The 23278-nt window shown below is 40.2% G+C and overlaps 1 protein-coding gene across 4 annotated transcripts in view; it reads right to left on the bottom strand.

The window, feature by feature from the left end:
• Nucleotides 1-3412: 3412 nt before the first annotated feature.
• Nucleotides 3413-23278, bottom strand: part of RIMS2 (regulating synaptic membrane exocytosis 2) — a 257498-nt gene continuing 237632 nt past the window's right edge. For 3 of the 4 annotated variants that reach the window (XM_053467729.1, XM_053467731.1, XM_053467730.1), the window contains 5 exons: nucleotides 9856-9997; nucleotides 8924-9036; nucleotides 7865-7966; nucleotides 7176-7315; nucleotides 3413-6702 (listed from right to left, as the gene is read on the bottom strand). In XM_053467729.1, coding sequence (XP_053323704.1) covers nucleotides 6487-6702; nucleotides 7176-7315; nucleotides 7865-7966; nucleotides 8924-9036; nucleotides 9856-9997 — 713 coding nt within the window. In that variant the 3' untranslated portion in view covers nucleotides 3413-6486. Of the gene's footprint in view, nucleotides 6703-7175; nucleotides 7316-7864; nucleotides 7967-8923; nucleotides 9037-9855; nucleotides 9998-14418; nucleotides 14689-23278 lie in introns of those variants that run through there. The other variant, XM_053467728.1, reaches the window with a different exon arrangement.

The following is a 23278-nucleotide window of genomic DNA, read 5'->3' as shown; positions in this document are numbered from 1 at the left end:
ACGATGATCCGAAGCACGTAAATAGAACAAAAATCATGCTGACTATGACTTACTGTAACATTTCATACAGCCTGCTCAATGCATTTCATTTAATAGTATTTAAAGACAGGGCTGATTACAGCATGGCGGCGGTGTACTGCTGCTCAATGTGCCTGTCACCCGGACCTCGGCTTGTTACTCATTTTGCTGCTGTGCCCTTGACTCTGACCTCGGCTTGTTACTGGTTTTGCTGCTGCGCCCGTCACCCTGACGTCGGCTTGTTACTCGTTTTGTTGCTGTACCCGCCACCCTGACCTCGGCTTGTTACTGGTTTTGCTGCTGCGCCCGTCACCCTGACGTCGGCTTGTTACTCGTTTTGTTGCTGTACCCGCCACCCTGACCTCAGCTTGTTACTTGTTTTGCTGCTGCGCCCGTCACCCTGACCTCGGCTTGTTACTCGTTTTGCTGCTTGTATCCTATATTTGCTTTCTGACCTGGATTACGCATTTCTGTGTGCAGCGTATAATAACACGTCACCTTCCAAAACTGGGAAGGGTTTTTGGCTTACACATGGTACACATGGCCGTTCAAATCCAGAGGCTCAACACCCTCTGGACAGCGCCCTGCACCGAAACCTTCACAAACTTCCAAGTCTGCACCTGAATTCCACCTGTGGGCAATCCTCCTGTGGGCCTGACACGGATGAGGAACAAAGTCAGGGAACCTTCCGAAGAGTGGCTGGCCCACCACAATGTCTCCAAGAACACATCAAGAATTCACCCAGGAGGTCACAAAAGAGTGCAGACCAACGTGTAAAAACTGCAAGCCTCCAGAGCGATGTGAGAGTCTAATTACCAGTTATCGCAAATGTTTGGTTTCCTACAATGGTTATTAATTTTAGGGGAGTTATTTTATTAACTCTTTACCTTCAATGAATAAAATGGTAAAATCTGCATTTTGTGTTTATTCATGTTGACTTTGTCATATATTAAAATTAGTTTGATAACCGTCCTTGGCGGCTATATCGATGCCCCCCCCCCCGACCCGGACGCAGACTGAGCAGATCATTTCCCTCCACACTTCGCATCGGCTCGCCTGCACATATTTTTTCACCATTCCCATCTGCCTTGCAGTCCGCTATATCACTCTCTCTCTGTGGACTTTAATGGACGGCGCTCCATCCATACATCCATCCATACATCCAATCATACATTCACATTTACGTGCTTTGTTTTCTTTATTTAGTTTGTTTACACATTAAGTTCTTTTCTTAATCTCGGCAATTCTCCAGGACAGTGTTATCTGCTGACAGACTCTGTAACATTGCATTCGCGACACCGATCGTATTGTAACTTTTTGTTTTGTCTGCTGTCCGTTTACGCTCGTACAGCGCACTTTGATGTCTGAAGTTTGCGCCCGCACTGTCTTCTTCCTGATTGTACTTCGTCTGATGTATACTGCTGTGTTACGATGCCTGATGTATCTTGTCCTCGGATATATGCAATGTTGTCTTCTTTTCAATAAAACGGAGATTTAAAAAAAAATTAGTTTGATGATTTGTAACATTTAAATGAGACAAATAGGCAAAAATAGAAGAAATCCGGAAGGGACGAATACTTTTTCAGCCACATCTCCATTACTTTCATAGATGGAGCGCAGGATGGCCTGCCACGCATTATTAAGGACGACTGGCAAAAAAGGGGGTTCTGGGGGGGCTGCAGTCGGACAGGCTTAGGACAATGTCATAGCTTTTACCAGAACTATTTGTAGTTTATGGATTAGTCAATCAGTGTAACTGGCATATAGAGAAGAAAATAGTTTGTGTATATCCACCATGCTTCTTTATTGCAGCATACCAAGAACTTCCACATTGGTGAATCCGCCGATTTTGGTATTGATATAGTTTGAAAATAAGGAAATATTTGACCTCAGGGAATCTCCAATCTGTGAATCTTACTGTAAAATTATAGGATTTGGGAAAAGCAACAAGTTGTTCTTTAACTTCACACTTGGGGGGGGGGGACATTAAAAATAAAAACCTTTTTTTCTCCAGAATGTCAGATGAAATTCCTATTTTAATGCGTTACTTTGTCGGTAGAACATAAAACATGCTTTTTTTCCCAACTGAATTTCATGAAATTGCCCCCCCCCGTTCAATTGCACATCATTTCTTTGCCATTAGAGCTCTTTTCCATCCTTGTTTGCATAAAAACGCTTTGTCTTTGAGTATATTACTATTGCTGTTTGTAGATGTAAAAAAATAGTAAAAACAATAAAAAGAACCCACTTTCTTCAGTTTTAAAGTTGCATTTTATAGTTACATACTAACGAAATGAACGCATACCCATTACATGGAATCAAAGTGGTCTGTAGGCAAAGGTTTTCACACGCGGACGTATAGAATGTTACCATGTTAGCCATGGGGGGAGGAGTAGAAATTTGAGCTGAATAACTGGCTATTGGATTATAAGGAATATAAAAGCTTTTAAAGGCCACTTAAGTATTTTCTTCACACATATTAGTAACACTGCTGCATGTTATACTTTTGTATAAGTTCTGTGACTTTTGTTTTATTTATTCCTTGGGTAATCTCTCAGCAGTTAGAACATGCGAGTAAAGCTATCTTGAAATAGACACTTTGGGTTTAATAAATGTGTCATAAATGCTGCATCAAACCACATGCAGAAACCACAAAATAAGAAATACTGAAAGGAAGCGTGTTGCAATGATATTTGCATCACAAGTTACTGTTGTGGTGTAATTTAGAGCGGCGCTTATTTAAATCTTGATATTAGTTGAACAGAAAGTGACACTACACGCCTGGAGAGATGTTTAATGGACAGAGGCGCTTTACTTGGCAAGTTGTGTCTACTTTTCCAGATCAGGCAACCAGGAGGGCATAATCCAAGAAAGGTTGAATGTAATAATATGGCAAGAGCTCGGCATGATCCGAAATACTAATAATTATTACCAGCAATAGCTTAGGCTTTTTACACAGAATGTTTTTAGCCAGCATAACAGATCATGTTCTAGAGTTAGAGTTCAAGGTCAACAAACACAAATACACAAAGTGTATTCACTAAACTGTGTGTTAAACTTTTCAACAGCTTGACTTTGCTATGCGTCATAAATGAAGATCTAATATCTAATATAGAAACCTCTGGATTGATATTTTGTTATTGCATTTGCATCTGGCATTAGTGAATAAATCCCTCTGACAAAGTGGTTCTCGTTGGACAGCTTAGTATGTTTTCATAAAATGACGTGTAAAATCAAACTAACAAAAAAAAGGCATTTCCCAATCCCGTCAACTTTTGTGATAATTTATATGCACAATTACTTCATGGCTATAACACATGCACATAGCAGATTTTTTTTTTTGCCAAAAGACATAGATATTCACTAATATAAATAAAACATCATATTCCAAATGTGTAAAGAAAATGTTTTATTTAAAGTGTTAAATACCACCACCGTAATTTATATGCTTTACATTAGTTGGTGCTCTTTGCAGGAGTAATCTGCCACTTCATCCAACTGCGGTTTCCTTTTTTTTTGCTTTGAAAACATCCTATTTACAAAGCTGCAGTATTCACTGGAATAGTGCGCTCGATATGGCCTGGACCATATCCAAAACTGCAGACATTATGTGAAAATAATAATAATAAAAAAAAAATACATCAACCCTTTTATTTTCAAAATAAATACTGCATAATGATATGTATGTACAAATCTTATATACGGTCTTGTTCTCCCTATAAAAATTAGAAAGAAAAAATGCATTTTGGGATTTCCAGAAAATAACATATTACACTGCATTTTCAATACCAGAAACGGTTTTTATTTTTTAGATGTGGCATGATGATACTGTAGATGGTAAATTCTGGTTTTGTAACTTGCTGGTTCACAACCATCTAGGATTTTTTTTTTTGATAAACAGATTTAGTTTATATTATAATAACATAATATTTGGTAATCTAACTACTGCATGGAAACAGTCGTTTTTTTTTTCCTATGTAAATTTTTAAAAAAGGCATTCATTATTTTTTTCTGAGGCTACTATCGGTCTTTTGGGGAGAATCAAGTATTCACGCCATAATCTGATTTTTTTTTTTTTGTTATAATTTTTTTTTGTATAACACAGGAATTTTTAAATAAAACTGTCCGTGTTGCCGATTATTCCATGTAGCCATGGATTTGTATACACACATAAACATGTCTATTCACATATAAAACGCAAACTTACATGTGAGTAACGGTCTGCATAGAAATAAAGGTAATGTATACGCACCCAGAATATTTATGCACGTTTACATTATGTACGCTTACAGTCACCTAATTTATATTTTTTATATTAAAAATTCAATGCCATTTTATGAAAAAAAAAATATTATTATTAACAAGCAAGAAACTAGGATTGGGTGTAAAGTGATGTATTCCAGGAACCTCATTCTTTTATTTAAATGTTATGAGGTCATCGAGTTCTGCAGCCTGGTGCTCAAAGCATTTTACAATTTGATGATAAATCCTCATTAAAAAACAAAAAAAAAAATTGGAAAAGTATTCATTTGGTCACACACGTAGCACATGGGTTCTATAACAATACACCAAGTAACTGCTCATTCTAAATTTCAAAGCACTGAGATTATAAATCAGAACTTTTACCTGGTATGACATAAACCCCTGAAAAAAAGTGCAAAAAAATGACTTCCGTCTTTAAAAATAGTTAACATTCTAATTTTTCTTTTTTTATTTTTATCATAGTAGTTTCAGTTTCACCCTTAAATATACTAATGTAGGGCGCCGAAAAAAATAATTTCAGACATTTTACAATGGCCACGTAATTCCAGTATTTTTGCTGTAAGACTCAATTTGATGGTGAAAAAAAAAAAATATTTCCCATGCACTGTACAAGAAAAAAAAAAAGATAAAATATCTTCTATATCAAATACATGCGGAATTATCTTAGGTATTCTCAAGCCATGTTGCAAAAGTATTTGAACATGCCTGACATAAAGAATGGTTGCTATCCAGAGAGCGTCAAAATTGCCGGCAAAAACCCATAAAATAATGAAAACCGAAACGTTTTACAAGCGCCTTCAACACTCACAAGGTTTATCTTTTTGAGCGCAGGAGGGACAAACGTCACACCTATTTGCACCACCTTCTAGACAAAAAAAATATAGATTTTGTCTGCTGTAGAAAAAAAATAAATGCAATATTTGTTGGAACATCGGGGGAAACAGCAGCTGACGGACAAAGTTGTCATTTCTTTGAACTGGTCAATGAAAAGGCAGGAATGGGCTAAAAAAACAAAAAAGGACTGGTATGGGACAGACACAATGCGAAAATAGGTTCATGTAAGGTCAACGAAGGTCAGAAGAGAGAAAGAGACATGTACAATTTGCACATAATGTTAAACTTTACAAGGCTTGTAACTTTTACATTTAAATAAATTGTATATGTTACATTTATTTCTTGTCACATAAACAGGATTTTAAATATTTTGCTAGAAAGTATTTTTTATTTCTTTTTCCTTATTTTTTTTTTAATCTTTTTTTTTTATTACATATGTCTGCAAAAACACAGATCATGATTTGTTTTTAAGAATGAGAAACGTGTTTTTGTCTTCGTATCACGCTGTTGCATTCTCTCCCATTTAAAACCATGCACTAGTGAATTTTCTTCTTTTTTTTTTCCTTTAAAAATAATATAAATTGTTGGAAATGGCTGTTTCCTTCTTCCTTTTTTTTTTTTTTTTTTTGCAAGTTGCAGCCCAAAGAAAATAATTGTAGTGTTCGCTTAGATTTATGTCCATGCACAAAAAATAAAATAAAAAAATAAAGTAAAATTAAATTAAAAATAATGTTTCTTTTGATTTCTTACAGTACAGAAAATTCTCCCCATGAAAGATCATTAAATAATGGGTTCTTGTTTTGCATGTATGCTGTTCCAGAGCAGTGGACTGTGTTTTATCCCTTAGTAACCGTCCTTAATAACACTGGTCTCGTGGAGTTCTGTCCACTTCATTTTGCTTTCTTCGGACATCTTACGTTTTTCTGGTTTGCTCGTTTAGATCGCCTCCTTAGGTGAACCCACTCTTTGGGGATTGATATATATATAAAAGGAAAAACTAGCAACAACATGATATGTCACTGGAGATGACTTCTGTTGCGTGAAATAATTTTGTGTTTATTTTTTTTAGCGTCAGTAGTCCATGGCTTCAGATTCAACTTGAACTGAGCTTCACTTGTCTCCAAACATGTTGGTATTATTTAACTCCACTCGATCTTCACCTGAGGGCCTTCTTTAGAGCACAATGTGTGCAACTTCCTCTGAGAACACAGGATCGCTTGGTATCCCTAGAAACGGGCTCAGAAGACACAACATTAAGCATGCAGTGTTTACCAGGGTTCGCGACCTGTCATATTTAGTTTTCTTGTGTTTCCATGTTTGATTTTTGTTTTTTGTAACGCTGGTTGCAGAGACAACAGTTTTTCACAGATGCTATGAACGAGCATAAGGTCCTGTGGAACTTTCAAGAGAGGATTGAGAGGCTCTTCGAGTGAGAGGAGCTAGCGTGGGGTCTACCAGAGAGGAGGGAGGAAAGAGTTTAAACCACCCAATCACCATGTTGGACAGTTCCAGTTCATCTAAAAGGATTTGGGCAACACCCATGAAGGACTTGTGATCCATGCGTCCATAATCACCCCAAACGATTATCTGTTCAAACGAAAGAAAAAGAGAACAAATTACAGTTCAGGCATGAGTGGAATCTAAAAACAACAAAGCAGACAAAACCAAAACGTAAGAGTGAAAACACAGCACGTGATTCCAGCGAAACCTGTACTGATCCCCTGAATTTGGCACGTCCATCAGAGACTACATTGACAATTATAATATAAATACGGTAGGTAGACCCAAACCATCACAATCCAATGCCACACATTCCCACAATAATTACTTTGGGAGACTTGGTTTCTGATTTGGATAATTCTATTCTTAGTTACGATTATTGAGCCCATATGCTTGCTGAGTTCCATCAACCCCAACAGATAATTTAACAATAATGTTGGGTTTTAACTTCCTGAATTTGTATCCAAAGTCTAATGGCCCTGACAGCCTCAGTAAAGAAGAAAGTGTATGACAGCACTCTGTGAGCACTTCATTAGAAAATGCACCCCAAAGCACTTTACCTGCAGGACTTTTCCTTGAGGTGAATCTTCAAAAGATAACAGTTGCTGATATAAAGGCTCCAGCGTTTTTCTTGCTACTTTTGTTTTCTTTTTGGCTATGCAGACTCCATTCTCCAAAAGATACACCTTGACATAGGGTGCTGTAAGAGGAACAATAACTCCTTAGAAACATTATCGTTACAGCCTGAAAAATTTACAATAAATTAAAAAAAAGGACAGCGCTATTTTTTTATAGTACTTTTAGAAAGTTGCTAATAGACAGGAGCAAACGGGCAACAGATTTGGGTGAATTTTTCGGTTCATTTTTGGCCCATTCATTTTCAGGCAATTACGTTCCCTTCCCATTCTTCTATCTTCTCCCTTCTCTATTCTATCTTCAATATTCAGTCATTGTGGTGGCGTTCTCTCCTGATCCTATAATCTGATTTTTTTGCAAGGGGGCGAGGCCAAAAAATATCCAAACGTTATCTCAATATAAAGTTTTTGTGATATCATTGTGCATGGCGGCTCTGAGAGTACTGAGTAGTTAAAGGATATCTGCTGATTATTTTTTTAGAAAAACCTTTTTAGTCATGTCTGAACCTGGATTTTTAATGGATCCTATGAGATATAAAAGCTTTCTGGATGACGTAGAGGAGCGGTTGATCACTTACAAGATGTACAATCACGTATAATGGCTGCAGACTCACCTGGCAGTGTCTTTGACCCTGGTTTTACAACAAGACCCCGCGCTCTGATCACTTCAACCTCCAACTGTCCTTTCTTATCCACCATTCCAACCTGAATATCTCCTGCAAAACAAAAATATGTCTCGTAAAACTAATAAGGGCTTCTTGCATGTGTGTGTAGTGCTTCTCCAACGTGTCTATGTTTTCTTAAGAAAAACATTTGTAGTTTGGGGTTTACAATCAGGATCTACCAATGTTTCATTTTATAATGATCACCCTGATAGGCCAATGTGGGAAGGGGGCTACATTTCTCTAAAGCAGATTAAGAAACACCGGCTTCTGCTTTTACTGTAGTGTTGATAAATAAGAGCCGACGTCAACCCCAGTTCCTTTCTTATTCAAGTTAAGTTGATTCAAGGAATGCATTGTCATGGATATAAAGTGTCACGATTATGGGTTGTGTTACAGTTACGTGTGAGTCACTGCGTATAGTAATTCAGAATAAAAAAGAATACATCAAAAGAAAGTCAATTGAACTTCAACTGAACGTGGTGGTCTTGTACGCATAGTGTAACAAATAGTCACAAGTAGAGTGATTCCAGGAATAGCAACGGAAACATTTTATACGCAATATCAGTATCTGACATATGAATAATGCATAACCAGCCGAGCCGTCGTCACTGTGCTCAGCTCGGCCCGGCTCGGTCTGATCTGCCACGGTGTCAGCAGGTGACCAACTAACCACAACTGAGCCATAAGATTATCTGTCTCTGGTCTGGCAAATCTCTTTTTTCCCACAGCCCATATTTAATATTTTATTCATACTAAGTAAAATAATAAGATGCAGACACAGTACGGCAAAAAATCAATTGCCAGATTTTTGTAACTCTTACTTCCAAAGACAGGAACAAAGGGCTCAAAAATCACCTTAATATTAAACAAGCAAGGCTTTTGTCTTGAACTTTACAAAACTTTTGTCTGTTCAGAATACTTTATAGTCGCTGGAAATAAACGCCAGAACTTTGGAAGATATCTCTCCTTTTTTTTCTTGTTCTGCAAGCAATATAACAAATTGCTTACCTATTGAAGGAGTAGCTAAGGTCTGACGACCCACTAACTGTGCAGGACCAAGACCATCCAAAAAGTCGCTGAACTGGCTATCAGATCCCAGCCGCACACCAGGAAATATCAGGCTAAGGAAAAATGAGAAGAAAACAAGAATATATTAATTCATAGTTATTATTATTATTGTCACGAGTACTGGTGGAAAATCATCCCCATCACAAGACTTTTACTTAAATGTCTGTTCTGAAAATGCACATGTATTTCTAAATGTAAAAGTATTTGTAGATAGTTATCTTCAATAACCTAGAACCCAGAAAGCAACCAAAAACTCCTCACTCCTAACTCAGTCGCAAACCGTGAACTTGTTTTGATGTCGTTAGAAACTCAACTTGCAACTCCCGTTGATTTTAATAGGAGACACGGTGGTTCAAAATAATTTTTAGGGCAAAAGGGATTGTGGACAGACAGCGGTAAAGGAAGCAGGGGATTTAGTAAATACAGAGAGAAGACCGAGACGGAGAGGAAAATAGAAAAGGGGAGAGATGAGGAGAAACACCCTGAGGGCAGAGAAGAATGATATAGGAGAAAAGACATAGGAGATGGAATAAATAAAGACGCTGAGTGTTCACGTTACGTGAAAGTGTGAGGGACATTGGGGAAGAACAAACACCTGTGAATGGGGCTGGTAAAACGCAGGAACCCCATGGACTTTATAGCAGAAAACTACACTAGGGGCCGACTGAGCAAAGCCTCTTCTTCAAATGATAAATATCTCCTTTGTGTCCGTTGTTTCGGATTACTTATTACCCTGACTCTAATCTTAAAAATCCTATAACAAAAATACAGTACAAAAATATCCAGTGTCTGCCAGGATTCTTCCTAAAACCCCACTGAAACTCCCACCAAGCTCCCCCGGGTACAGGGGGCAGCAGGGCACGCGGACGTACTTTCCCTCCGAGCTGTAGCTGTTCATGCTTCCATCTGTAGATTCTCGGCTCGCCTGGCGGGTCATCCAGTTTCTCATCTCCACTGCAAGGCCGGTTTCGGTACTTCTCTGGATGGTGCTTTTCAACTTCTTACTTCCGACTTCTATAAAATTAAAATGTTTGCAATTTTACACATAATTTAGATTCAAACCACCTGATAATACAGCGATAACATCTTTAAAAACAAAGCTACTGTCATGTTTAAGCTTTTATAACAAGAAACATATGTAACGGTCTTCATACATAAGCAGAATATACATATAAAATCTTCCATGTATACCATACGGAAAGGTATCTTAGCGTCCTTTTCCCATGATCTATATGATTATTCCTCCCCGTTAACGTATATCTGCCCTGTTGTGAAGGTGCTGATCTCAACTTCAAGAAGGTGATTTTTTACACAGTATATTTTTGAAATAATTACAGTAATTGCCAAATAAAAAGCACATGAATTGTTATTCACAGATGAGTGACACTTCTGAATTATCACTCCTTGGTGGACACATGGTTTCAAATCAGACTTCAAACATGCAAATAAATGAAGTGAAAACAAGATAGCAACAGAAAGGAGAATGATAGCGAGAGTGATGAAGAGGTAGCAAGAAAGTGACGGCGAGGAAACAAACTGCCAAGAGGGAGAGCTAAAGATACAGACAATGGGAGACCTGGAAACAGAGACCTTGTGAGTGAAGGAGCAAGAGAGACCTAGTGAGTGAGGGAGCGAGTGAGTGAGAGGGACCTAGCAAGTGAGGGAACGAATGAGACCTAGTGAATTTGGGAGCGAGAGACCTGGCAAGTGAGGGAGCAAGAGACCTGGTGAGTGAGGGAGTGACAGAGACCTGGTGAGTGAGGGAGCGACAGAGACCTGATGAGTGAGGGAGCGACAGAGACCTGGTGAGTGAGGGAGTGTGAGACCTGCAAGTGAGGGAGCGAGAGACCTGGCAAGTGAGGGAGCCAGAGACCTGGTGAGTGAGGGAGCGACAGAGACCTAACGAGTAAAGAAGTGACAGAGACCAGGTGAGGGAGCGAGGGAAAAACCTATAGAGTGAGTAAAAGAGAGAGAAAGACCTCGTAGGTAATGGAGCAAGAAAGACATAGAATGTGAGGAAACAAGAGAGACCTAAATGGCAAGAGATAGATATAAACTTAGCAGGTGATGGATAGAGAGATCTACTATCTGAAAGAGCGAGAGAGACCCAGAAGGTGAGAGCGTAAGAGGGACCTAGAGGGCGAGAGAGCAAGAGTGAGACCTTTCGGATGAGATGGCAAGAGCAGGTGAAACAGCGAAAGAGATCTTGTGGGTGAAGGAGTGAGAGAGATAGAAAGTGACAGAACCTTGCGGGAAAGGGAGCAAGAAGGAAGGGAGTGAGAGAGACATAAGGGAGTGAGAGAGACATAATGGGTGAGGGAGATATAGACCTAGAGGGTGAGGGAGTGAGACAGACCTATGGAGAGTGTTGAGAAAGCGCTAGCAGTGAGTGAGGAAACGAGAGAGACTTAGACTTTGGTATTTTGTTCACAAAACACCTTGTTTACAGACCGCATTCTGTAGGAACGAAACACAGCAAACAAAAGTGCATGCGCAGTCCTGTCAGCTAGAAAGCAGCACAATGTGCTTCGATGATGTTAACGGATTAAAATCATACATCATCAGGGAACCGGATGTCCTCATCAGCCTAACGTCCAATTCTTATTACCAGTTTTTGTACAGTATTAAATACATCACCGAGGACGGCAAGTGACCGGTTAACGGCGATTTCCATGAACATTGTCTCTTATAACGCGAAGTATTACTATATAAAATCTCTACACCGTGCAACAATTCCACCGGCTTAATAAGATGATCGGAAGAAATGAAGATGATTAAATTGTTTCATTACTTGGCTCAAGGACTTTTGTTGGAAATAAGCATTGTCTGATCAGATGGGGGTTATATACAAAAAATCAAAGAACACATGAAATGAATTACAACTCCCATGACGCACATCATGCCGGCTAAATCCAGACCGGGCAACATTAGTAATGTTAGTTGTTTTAGATGTTCAGCATTTAACCAAGGACGGGTGAAGCAAAGATCTTAAACCGGGGGGGGGCATTCCCATGGATTTAAGTTAAATAGGAGTGTGGCAGCTGCAGTTCAACATTGATAAATGTAAAGTAACGCACTTTTATGTAAAAATCCAAAGGTAAAAGAGGGGGAAGGGGATTTGGGAGTAAATATTGTTACAGAGCGGTTGGAAATACAGACAGGGTGCTAATGTAGTCAAAAAGACGCAGAAAGAAGGAGGCGCAGACCCCACCTAGAGTATCATGTACAGTTCTGGAGACCCCATCTCTACAATAGTATACATATTCTGGAGAGTCATGAAGAAGGGCTTATAAAATGGTGAATGGTTAGGAGGATACAAAAACATCAGAAAAGACTAAATATACGGCTTTTCAATGATATGGTATTAGATAAATGGAAGAGCCTTCCAGCAGAGTGGTAGATCTTAATACCATGAAGGAATTTAAGCGGTTATAAGATAATACAGACAAGACAAAGGACTTGGTTTGAGGTTGAGAAATACCCTGGAATCCACACATATTTTGTTTCAGACACTCATATACGTCGTTACCATCTAAAACATCCATTTTGAAAAATGATCGTTTTGGCCAATATGGTAAAAAAGAAAACTGGGTAAGAAAATGACTATTGCGGTTTAATGCCGTGGGCCTTTTTGAACGTTTGATGAATCTGTGGCTGTTGAGAAAAAAGATGTAATTGTTGTTCTTATGGTCACGTTACCACAATGTCCTGCGTCGAGTGAAGCCACATCGCTCTTAAATGAGCTGTATAACCACCGATAGATTAAAAGGAATTACTGTTGCAGCATTTTAGTTACAGGGAATCTTTGAGTTCCAAGATAAACTCTGGGAACAGAGGTATTGCCGGGTAAGGCTGGACAAAAAGACAAAGAAAGAACGTTTTACTTAACTGAGAGGGTGGTACATAAGTGGAACAGCCTCCCTGGTGAAGACGCTGAGACAGGACATTTCTACATGTATGGGACAGGCATAAAGCTATCCTGAATCTAAGACAATTAATCTAAATAATGTATTGTTAAACCTATGAGATATTTTAAAGAGATTTCATTGCATTGTTAATGCATTATATAGGGTTGAATTGGCCCTTTTTTAACCAGATTAACCCTTTAAATTGCATAGTGAAGCCAGCGATATGAAATGCTCCATTTACCTGCAGATTCGTGGTTTAGAGAAATGTTCCCTAAAACAGCGCACATTAATTAGATGGATATTCAAACTATCTTTCATTGGGAAAACAATATTTTTGCGGTTTTTCTAAATTTCTGGTGACGGTGACAGCGATTAATTTGAGTTTTTGTGCCGCAGTAATTTCCAATATTGGCTTCAATACCTTGTCTGGAATTCTGCTTCATCACCAGCCACAAAAAAGGGAAGAAGATGGCTTCTGGGAATAAATTAAGCAGAATGACAAATACATGTTCTGCTTTATTCCGCTGCATTTCATTATATCTTCTATGCTCAGGGGTTAATAGATGTCAATTATTTTAACTCTTCCGATTCCAAAGAGGGCTTTACGTATGCTAAGAAAAGAGTTCCGGCACTTTCAGCTATTCCATTCACAAACAGGACTGTAAATAACGCATTGAATTTGTGTCCATTCACTGCTTGCTGGGCTGCTATGAAGCTTCCGTCAGGTTAGTGATGGAAGATTACAGATTGCAAGAAGCTCTCCGGAAAGAAGCTGTCAAATCGTTTCTTTTATTGTCACAGAAAAACAATGACAGCACTCGACTGATGTGTAGATTTTCTGTGGCCCCCGAGAGTATCCAGGGCATAGGGGGCTAGTGGGGTCAGGAGGTGTATAGGTGGGTACCCAGCACCCCTGGACCAGTCAATGAACCCTCTGAATGGGTTAAAAACATCCAGACAAATATATACTGATTAAACTGTGTATATATAAATATATATTTAATATAAACACACACACACACATATATATATATATACACACATGTATTCACACACCTATATATATTAGAATAATAAGCCAATGTATATAACATGTAGGGTATTGGCCAGGCAGAGTAATTAGTATTGAAACAAAGAAAAAAATTGCAGAATTCAGACTAGCAATTGGGTTGGGCACAATGTGACCCATCTGGACCCGACTAAGAAGCTGAACACTAAACACTACCCCGGGTGGGCACGAAGGAGTTAAATGTGATGGGCAATATTCTGCATCAGTTAAGACACTTCCCCAAGAGAGCCGGAGCCGTGGGCATCCCACTCGAGAACACCCGGGGACGGGACACTCGTGTTACTTGCTCCCCAGAAGACTATCATTCCCAAGAAGTGTGTTCTAATTAAGTGTTTGACCGTGAGGGTTAATATAAAGCCGCAATAGACGGGCAGCCATGTAACGGGTTAAATGGAGCCGGGATTGTATTGGAGGGCTCGGGGTGTGTCCCGGAGCGGCTGGCGGCGGGGATATCTCACCTTCATCCTCCTCCAGCGAGTTCATGCACGGGAAGTACCCGGCCAGCGCTTCGAACGAGGCGGACAGGCTGCTGCGGCTCTGGGAGCGCTCGATGCGGAGGGCTGCGCTCCGCTGCTGCCGCTGCTCTCTGCCCATCTTGGACGAGCCTCTGTACAGAATCCGAGGCGTCTTGGCGGATGGTCGGGGCGATCGACGGGGAAAAAACGAGCAGGAGCGGATCCCGCCGGGAGGACACGGAGTAGCCGGTCCGGAGAGCCTCGCAGATCAATTGCCGGCAACTCGGAGCTTGCATGGACTTCCCTGCACGGTGTGAGGGCCTCTCCTCTTACCCGGTCACCGTGTGGCTTTAATGCCTTTCCTGCACAGTCTGTCCGTGTCCCCGAGTGAATGCTTTCCTCTCCTGCACAGTGTGTCCGTGCCCCCGAGTGAATGCTTTCCTCTCCTGCACAGTGTGTCCGTGCCCCCGAGTGAATGCTTTCCTCTCCTGCACAGTGTGTCCGTGCCCCCGAGTGAATGCTTTCCTCTCCTGCACAGTGTGTCCGTGCCCCCGAGTGAATGCTTTCCTCTCCTGCACAGTGTGGAAGTGCCCCCGAGTGAATGCTTTCCTCTCCTGCACAGTGTGTCCGTGTCCCCGAGTGAATGCTTTCCTCTCCTGCACAGTGTGTCCGTGCCCCCGAGTGAGTGCTTTCCTCTCCTGCACAGTGTGTCCGTGCCCCCGAGTGAATGCTTTCCTCTCCTGCACAGTGTGTCCGTGTCCCCGAGTGAATGCTTTCCTCTCCTGCACAGTGTGTCCGTGCCCCCGAGTGAATGCTTTCCTCTCCTGCACAGTGTGTCCGTGTCCCCGAGTGAATGCTTTCCTCTCCTGCAGTGTGTCCGTGTCCCCGAGTGAGTGTTTCCTCTCCTGTACAGTGTGTCCGTGCCCCGAGTGAATGCTTTCCTCTCCTGCACAGTGTGTCCGTGTCCCCGAGTGAATGCTTTCCTCTCCTGCACAGTGTGTCCGCGCCCCGAGTGAATGCTTTCCTCTCCTGCACAGTGAGTCCGTGCCCCCGAGTGAATGCTTTCCTCTCCTGCACAGTGTGTCCGTGCCCCGAGTGAATGCTTTCCTCTCCTGCACAGTGTGTCCGTGCCCCCGAGTGAATGCTTTCCTCTCCTGCACAGTGTGTCCGTGTCCCCGAGTGAATGCTTTCCTCTCCTGCACAGTGTGTCCGCGCCCCGAGTGAATGCTTTCCTCTCCTGCACAGTGTGTCCGTGCCCCCGAGTGAATGCTTTCCTCTCCTGCACAGTGTGGAAGTGCCCCCGAGTGAATGCTTTCCTCTCCTGCACAGTGTGGCAGTGCCCCCCAGCCGCTCAGCGTATGGCTGCCTCTCCCCTCGCACTCCACGTGCTTCTCCTCCGATGACTGGCTCACAGCCCAGCCTCTCCCTGTACCCGGTTGGCATCTATAAGCTGAGCTCAGCCCCCCATACCCCAGCTGTCTCTCCGCTGAGTGGCTGTCTCTTGGCCCCCAGCTGTAAGGACCTACAACACCAGGAAGACAGAAAGGATTATATTCACTAAAGAGAGAGTCTTCAGCTCATTGACTTTATATACATTATTTTATACATTGGCTGGCACTGTATAATGTGTAGGTCAATCAATGAGATTTCTTCACCCTTTTAGTTATGCATTATACAGGGCCAGGTCAGGCTTTAGCTGGAGAACCTTGCCAGTGCTGACCCTTCCTAATGACCAGATGTATGAGTTAACCCACAACTCTCCTGCTCTCTCTTTAATGAATAAACTCCCAAAACAGATGGTACATTATCATGAGTTCTGAGCATTGCATGGTATGTAAATCACACGTGTTCTTGTACAGTTACATGTAACTTGCATATATACACGCATGTGCTATTCAAACTCTTCAGGTTGGTCTCTACGAGAGCCTGTAACACGCAGAAGACATTTCTGCGAAAGTCTCGTACAGAGAGGGGGCAATTCAATCGGGATACAGAAGACGGCAGAATCCGTGTGCTGTACAGTATCCAAAACATCAATTTTAAAGTGATTTTATCACCGTGGCAACCGCAACATCTTTATGCTGATTGTACCATTCCATTGGTTGCTATAGCAATAAGACCACTTTGCGTTAGAGTTATAAAAATAGAGCGTATATTTATATATTATCATAATTGATAGCTGGTCATATGCTAAATACATCCAAATAAAGACTGGATTATCTGTATTGTAATTTTCAGACAAAATATTTGTAACACATTTTCATTAAATTTACTGCATTTATTCATGTAAATAAAAGGAAATTTGACGCAGATTAATTACAATAACCTGATTAAATACATTGATTTCTAGAGTGCATTTATATACTTAACTTAAAAGCTTCTAAACTATTATCCACCTATAAAAATCTGCTCTGTTCTACTAATCCTGCTGAGGTCATCCACATTTACCAACAACCAATTCATTCCAACTCACACCTCCTACTTCACATCCTACATGAGGGGTAATATACCTGCGCTGTGCCCCGTCGCCCGGTATACAGCTTTACACACAGACTCAGAGGTTGGGTCGAATGGCTCTTATTTGCCGTCACTTTCTATGTTTCTATGTTTCATTCCATGTTAGCTCAGAAGAAGCCGATACGCATCAGGTGCACGTCGACCTATGCCCTGATTATTACTGAACAACCCGCGGCTCACATACCAACATTATTATTTTTTCAATATTTTTTATTAACACGTTTATATCAAGATGTTTTTTTAAATATGTATTAAGTATTTATTAACTATTCAGGCGTTTCATAAGATTCTTCTAAACGCCTTGTTTCCTCTGTGACTACTTAAGCGCTCGCACCAACACATTGGCTCTCTGTCCACCTGAGTTCTACGTCACTTTCATCTAGTGACCACCTTAGCGAGAGAGCTCCTGGATGGAACTGATTCCCTGCCTGCTTTGGAAAACATCACAGAGGGATTCATCATTCTTACTTCTTCCAAAGCCAATGTGTGATATTGGCCTCTTAAAGAACAGGTTGGGTTTCTTATATAGCAAGTGCTTAACAGCATTGAAACCATAGTTTTTGGTCTTGGAGATGATCGTCTTGAAGAACGCTAGAAAGGAGGAACTCTCTTTACCTTCTACATTTATAAGTATCATTTTCTGGTGCATTCGCATTACAGAATTGGGCCCATTAAGTTTCAAGGTTGCTTCGCTATTGTCTATTATTCCCACCGGTATTTATGCCCTTCTGTTTGGATTTTTTGATCAGTACATAAGTTCACCGTGTCCTTTCTTATAGTGACAAAACACTTCCCAGAAACTAGTGATCTAATGGTTAAAGGGTTGAGTTCTATTACATTCAGGATTCTCACAAGACAGGACAAATTATGCTATCTGCTGATGTGTGCAACCTCAGAAAGAAAACAGCATTAAGCAAACATGTGCTAAGAGGCGACTGGTGCTCGCTGCATGGCCAGAATCACCATCAGTACAAACATTAGGAACACATTAATAATGGACATATAGACACATGCCATGTGAAATGCGTATGGCTAGCATCATTTTAACGTAAACAGGAATAACAAAACCTAGACACACACAGGACAATCAGTCTATAGGTACGAAATCTCATCTTTTATATTTTTGCCAAATTCAAGTTTGCATTATTAGCATGATTTACATCTCAAACGTCTAGCCATCGTCCCCTCAATCCTGCTAATTCGGTGATCAACGGGACCTATATAGCCAGAATATTCTGCAGAAAATATTAATGATGCTTCGACTGGCAATAATTATCTGCAGCAACACACAGCACTACATGTCGAGGGCGTCTGTACACTTCTGCAGGATTTACAAGATAATTTTAGAGAACAGGACTTATATATATATATATACCACATGAAATTGCAGATTAAAAAATGGTCACAATACTTATTAGCTGGATTTCCTAAAGAAACTACTGACATCCTGACTCTGGTGAGAAATTTCTAAATGGTAAGTGGAGGAAAACTGAGCAAAACTGTTTCTGACCACTAGGTGGGGCTGACGAGCTCCCCCATTGTAGCAGCAGAGTGAGTTAAACAGGCTACCTACCAGGCTGGACTGGCTATACTGCAAATGTCTGGGTGGGGGGGGGCTGTGGGTCCTGGACTTTCTACTGCAGACACAATGTAACCCATGCCCTCACATATTTTTACTTCCATTCCATCCCTGACTACTTAAGCTGTGTATAATATACACTGTAATAGTGTCTTGGACCTATTGTATTCTAGCTTAGACACAAACTATCTGACTGGGGCTTTTTGGCCTTTTAATATATCTACTGCAAACAATACAGAACTATTACTTTACATGTAAATTCATTATTCCTTAAAAGATTTCGCAATCTGTTTTTTTCATGCAGCCAGACAATAACATGAAACACCACACTGGTCTGGAAGAAAGTCGTATATCCGTTATATATGAATTAGTGGTAGGCTTATCCTCCTCTGTTACTGTAGATACATCATAGTCAGTGTTTAGAGAGTGCAGAATATACTGGGATCTCCATTCGGTGGCTCAAACATCAGGCGGCCAAAGAACGACGCATTTGGTTTAGGAGAGACTTGTCCAGGGGGCAGGTCGTTACTGACAATTTTATGTTTTTTTGAGACCTTGTAGCTATTTACGTAACTGCATAAGGCATTTAGAAAAGGAAAAATGTATCTTATGAACCCAATTTAATTCTAAACACATTTCGGTTGTTTATATACCATCATGCCTACCAAACATTCTAAGCACCTAGAAAAGCGGGAGCCTTAGGAGGTGTTGGTTGGGACGTTTTTCATTCCCTTGCTAAATGAATGGAAGGATAAAAGCACATAGAGACTATGATATCAAAGCTACACACCATGCGGACTAAGCAAACAATATGTTAAAAATCAGTGCTCAGAACTTCCATTTACATTCCCACCGAACACCTGAATCACGTAATCCGCTTTTTCTTGCCAATCCAACGAAAATAAAAATCCACATTTACAAAAAATCTGCTGTTTTTACAGTAAGAATGAAAAATAGCAAAGTCTTTATATTGTTAGGAACTTCACAGCGTGCAATTGGTATGAAGAACTAGGGCAATTACAGCTATTCTGGCAGACAGAACAAAAAGCACGACTCTCCTGAGTATACAAAAGAGGTGATGAGATGGGAAAAAACATCTAAGGAAAGATTCACTTACTCTGACTTCTGATAAAAAGGCTTACAGGGACCTTCAATGTTTTGGAAGTCTTATATAGTTAAGTCTGGACTAGATTCCAAATTTCGGGGCATACGGTAATACAAATTTCGGAAACACTGTGTTGTATATAAGAAACATGTTTTACATCCAACCACAACCACATTTCTAAACAATCTTACCAAGATTAAGATACGATTAAGGTATTAAGGCAATTACCTGAAACATTCTATCAGTTAAGGGCTTGCAACAAAATTATTCCAGTCTAAACTTATATGTTCGGTCCTTAGTCCCAAAGTCACCCATATGATGCTGCACTTGTCATAGTTTATATATGTAGTAATAGTAGTGCCAAGTTGGGTGACCAGGGTTCTTCTTCCACCATTAAGGAATTTAGATACATGAAATGTTATATAAGACATCCAACTAATAAATAATTTTATAAAACTAATTATACTGTACCTCTGAATAATATAGCCTATGTCTTAAACATTGATGTCCCGTTCTATAAGTTCACAACATAAAAAGTGAGAGTGAGCACTCAATACGACCAAATACATCAACGAATAATGCATGGTGCAAACCACTCCAAGCCTGTGCCCAGCAGTAATAGGTAATATAGGAGGTCATCTTTTCTCTGCCCGTTACTCTGGCACATTTACTGGATGCAGTTATTCGCTATGTAACGGCTTTTCATCTGCACCACCACACTTTGCCACTTAATGGATGTTATATCTAATAAATGTTTTTGTAATAGTGCATTAGAATACGTGTGCTATCCATTATTGTTCGTATTGAGTGCGCCTCCTATATATAAGTATAAACATAGTGTACAGGTTGGAGATATTAGTTCTTGAATATAAACTTCTGGTTTGCTATTAACCAAACCTGTTCTTGCCGCTCCAGTACTCAAGTAGTTAATAGACTGTGCCATCCAATAAGGAACCTCCAGCAATTAGTACTTTGTAGAATATATTGCTGATGGAGCAATGAACAGAAACAAGTCTCCTTTTAGCAACACTCCATCTCTTGATAGCCTGACCCTTGATAGCCCGTTCGTTTTCTGTAACGCGTCATCTTATAAAATACTGAATAGTTAGAAATTTTAATTTTCTATCACTCGCCAAAGTCATGGCGGCTGCCAACAGATAAATGTTCTTCATTTCTGTTTCTGTCCTGACAGTCTTCGGTGTGTATTTTTAGAAAAGCGCTCATTAGAATGACATCTGGAAGGATGCATGAAGCTGTGTGATTCATGTTTAGCTGCAGTCTGTACGGTATGTATAGCACATTAGGATATTAAAATGGGAAGATTTCTAAACTGAGACTCTGTATTATGGGATGTTATATATATAATACTGAGGAATATGTGGCTTTATATAGCATCAGGTATTCGGGCATTGACAGCTTTTCAATACTCCTATGTGATTCATCCGTGCGGTCGCAATGACATTACCTACGAAATTACACGTAGCTATACAGAATTATCCTGTATTTTCATTTCTGAAAACCACTATATGATCGTTGGATTATACGTTCATGTTACCCAAAATAAAACCTGACCGCTAAACTTAAAACTAAGCAGAATAAGCTATGAATCGGCGTTTAAAGAGACACTCCAGCAATCATATGCACTTCAATGCATATGATAGCTGGGAGATCACTTGAAATTCTATGTATTGCCCTTCATATACATTTGCCTCCTCCCCACCCCACCCCACCCCACAGCTATTTTCGGTGCAGGAGGTGTGTTCAGGGGGCCAGACCCACAAATACTAGCACCCATACGCATTCACACTAATGTACACTTACACATATACACTCACACTTATACTCACAAAACTTATATATAAACTCAAACACACGCTCTCACACTATTACACACTCACATTAAACATCCTCAGTCTATCATAACACCTCCTACCACCACACTTCATACCTCACACATCACAGCCTTACCTTGGCTGGAGCTCTTCCTTATGACTGCTCGCTAATATTACTGCAGGGTCACGTAACACCGTTATCCCACAGGGCTTCCGCCTCCTCAAGTGGACTGGTCCAACATGGACTGGCCCTGTTTGAAGAGTTTTGGACCACAGGGCAGTCCAACCCTGCTGCTTACCCTTCTGGTCGACATGGGCCCCAAATGAGAATATGGCAGACCCCATGCAGTCTGCTGGCCACCAGTTGGACAGCCCTACTTTAACCTGTAGATTTTAGGATAACGTATGAAGGATTTTCGCCAACAGATGTGTCAGAGGACATGTGATTTGATTAGATCTGACAAGCAGATTGTGCGAAAGAGAAATAGAGATAATAAAAAGAAAAAAATCCAAAACATTGAGAAATAAGATGGAAATGGTTTTGACAGCTCAGAAACTAACAAAACAAGGGAAGAAAAAGTTGGCCTTTCTGTTGGCTTGAATAAGTTTAGCCATTCTCTCTCTTTTCGTTAATAAGGTGTCCCCCCCCACAGACCTGCCAGATGCGTATCACCCTCTTCTCTGTAAGCCTGCAGTACATGAAAATACCAGGCGGTCAGCTGCTCCCGAGACGCTGGAACACCAAGATCACGCGCCATCAAATACCACGGTCACAAGCACTTAGACCACGTCTGAACGCGCTGTATACTGACCCACGCGGCTTGCTATTTGGCTCTGTGCGCCTGCTCAGTGAAGGTATATAATAAATGTAAGTACAATCTTTGGTATTTTATGTTCTGTTGTTATTATTATATGGCAATACCAATGCTTCGATGAGTGAACAGTCAGAAATATTTCAGAAACGATACCAATAATTATGCAAAAATGATTTGCTTGTGAAAACAACTATTTTTTTCCACTGTGGACATGGTAACTAAAAAGTGCATCAATCAATGCCACAACCTCCCATTATTCAGCCTTTTCGAGATTGCGCTAAATTATATATATATATATATATATATATATGTGTCACATATTTTTAGGAGCTCATTTCCTAGTCTGCAGATAAAGAAAACAAAAGTCGGACCATCAATTAAAACCCCCTTACACTGAATAGTGCTGGACTGTGATGTGAGTGTTAACGCTGTGTTCTTCTCTTTGGACCCAGATAGGAAAAGTTCTGGGGCAATTCATTATGTATAGAAATAATTATAGTATATAATTATAGAAATAACAGAAAATTTATAGAAAATATTTTCAATACATTTTATTATTTATTTTAACATTGTTCTTTCTATATGAAAATTATGAAAAAGAATTGAGATTATTATAGAAATAACACAAAAAATACATTTTTTCAAGGGATTATGCTAGCACAGAACAGAATAGAGAAAAATCTCAGTAAATATAGTTTTTCAGCAAAACAAATAAAGAAAATCTCTCTTCACATTTACTAACATCTCACTTGTGGACAACCACGTCCCACCCAGCTCTGCTCTACTACTAGGATCATTTCTTCCTCTGCAGCACCTGTATTTGGATAGACGTATTTTTTGTCACCTATATTTTTACAGCAGACTGCACTGTAATAATAATAATAATTATACTCTGACATTTCTCTGCTTAAGTGCAGATGGAAAGTAAAGTCGTGTACCTCATTTGAACCTTTTTTTTTTTGATAGACTAAAGCGCCGGGACCCCTCTTCATAGTAATTTAATATAAGTGCTCAT

Source organism: Spea bombifrons, chromosome 5 (genome assembly GCF_027358695.1).
Source record: "Spea bombifrons isolate aSpeBom1 chromosome 5, aSpeBom1.2.pri, whole genome shotgun sequence".
Classification (NCBI taxonomy): domain Eukaryota; kingdom Metazoa; phylum Chordata; class Amphibia; order Anura; family Pelobatidae; genus Spea; species Spea bombifrons.
This window is presented reverse-complemented; position numbering and strand designations above follow the sequence as displayed.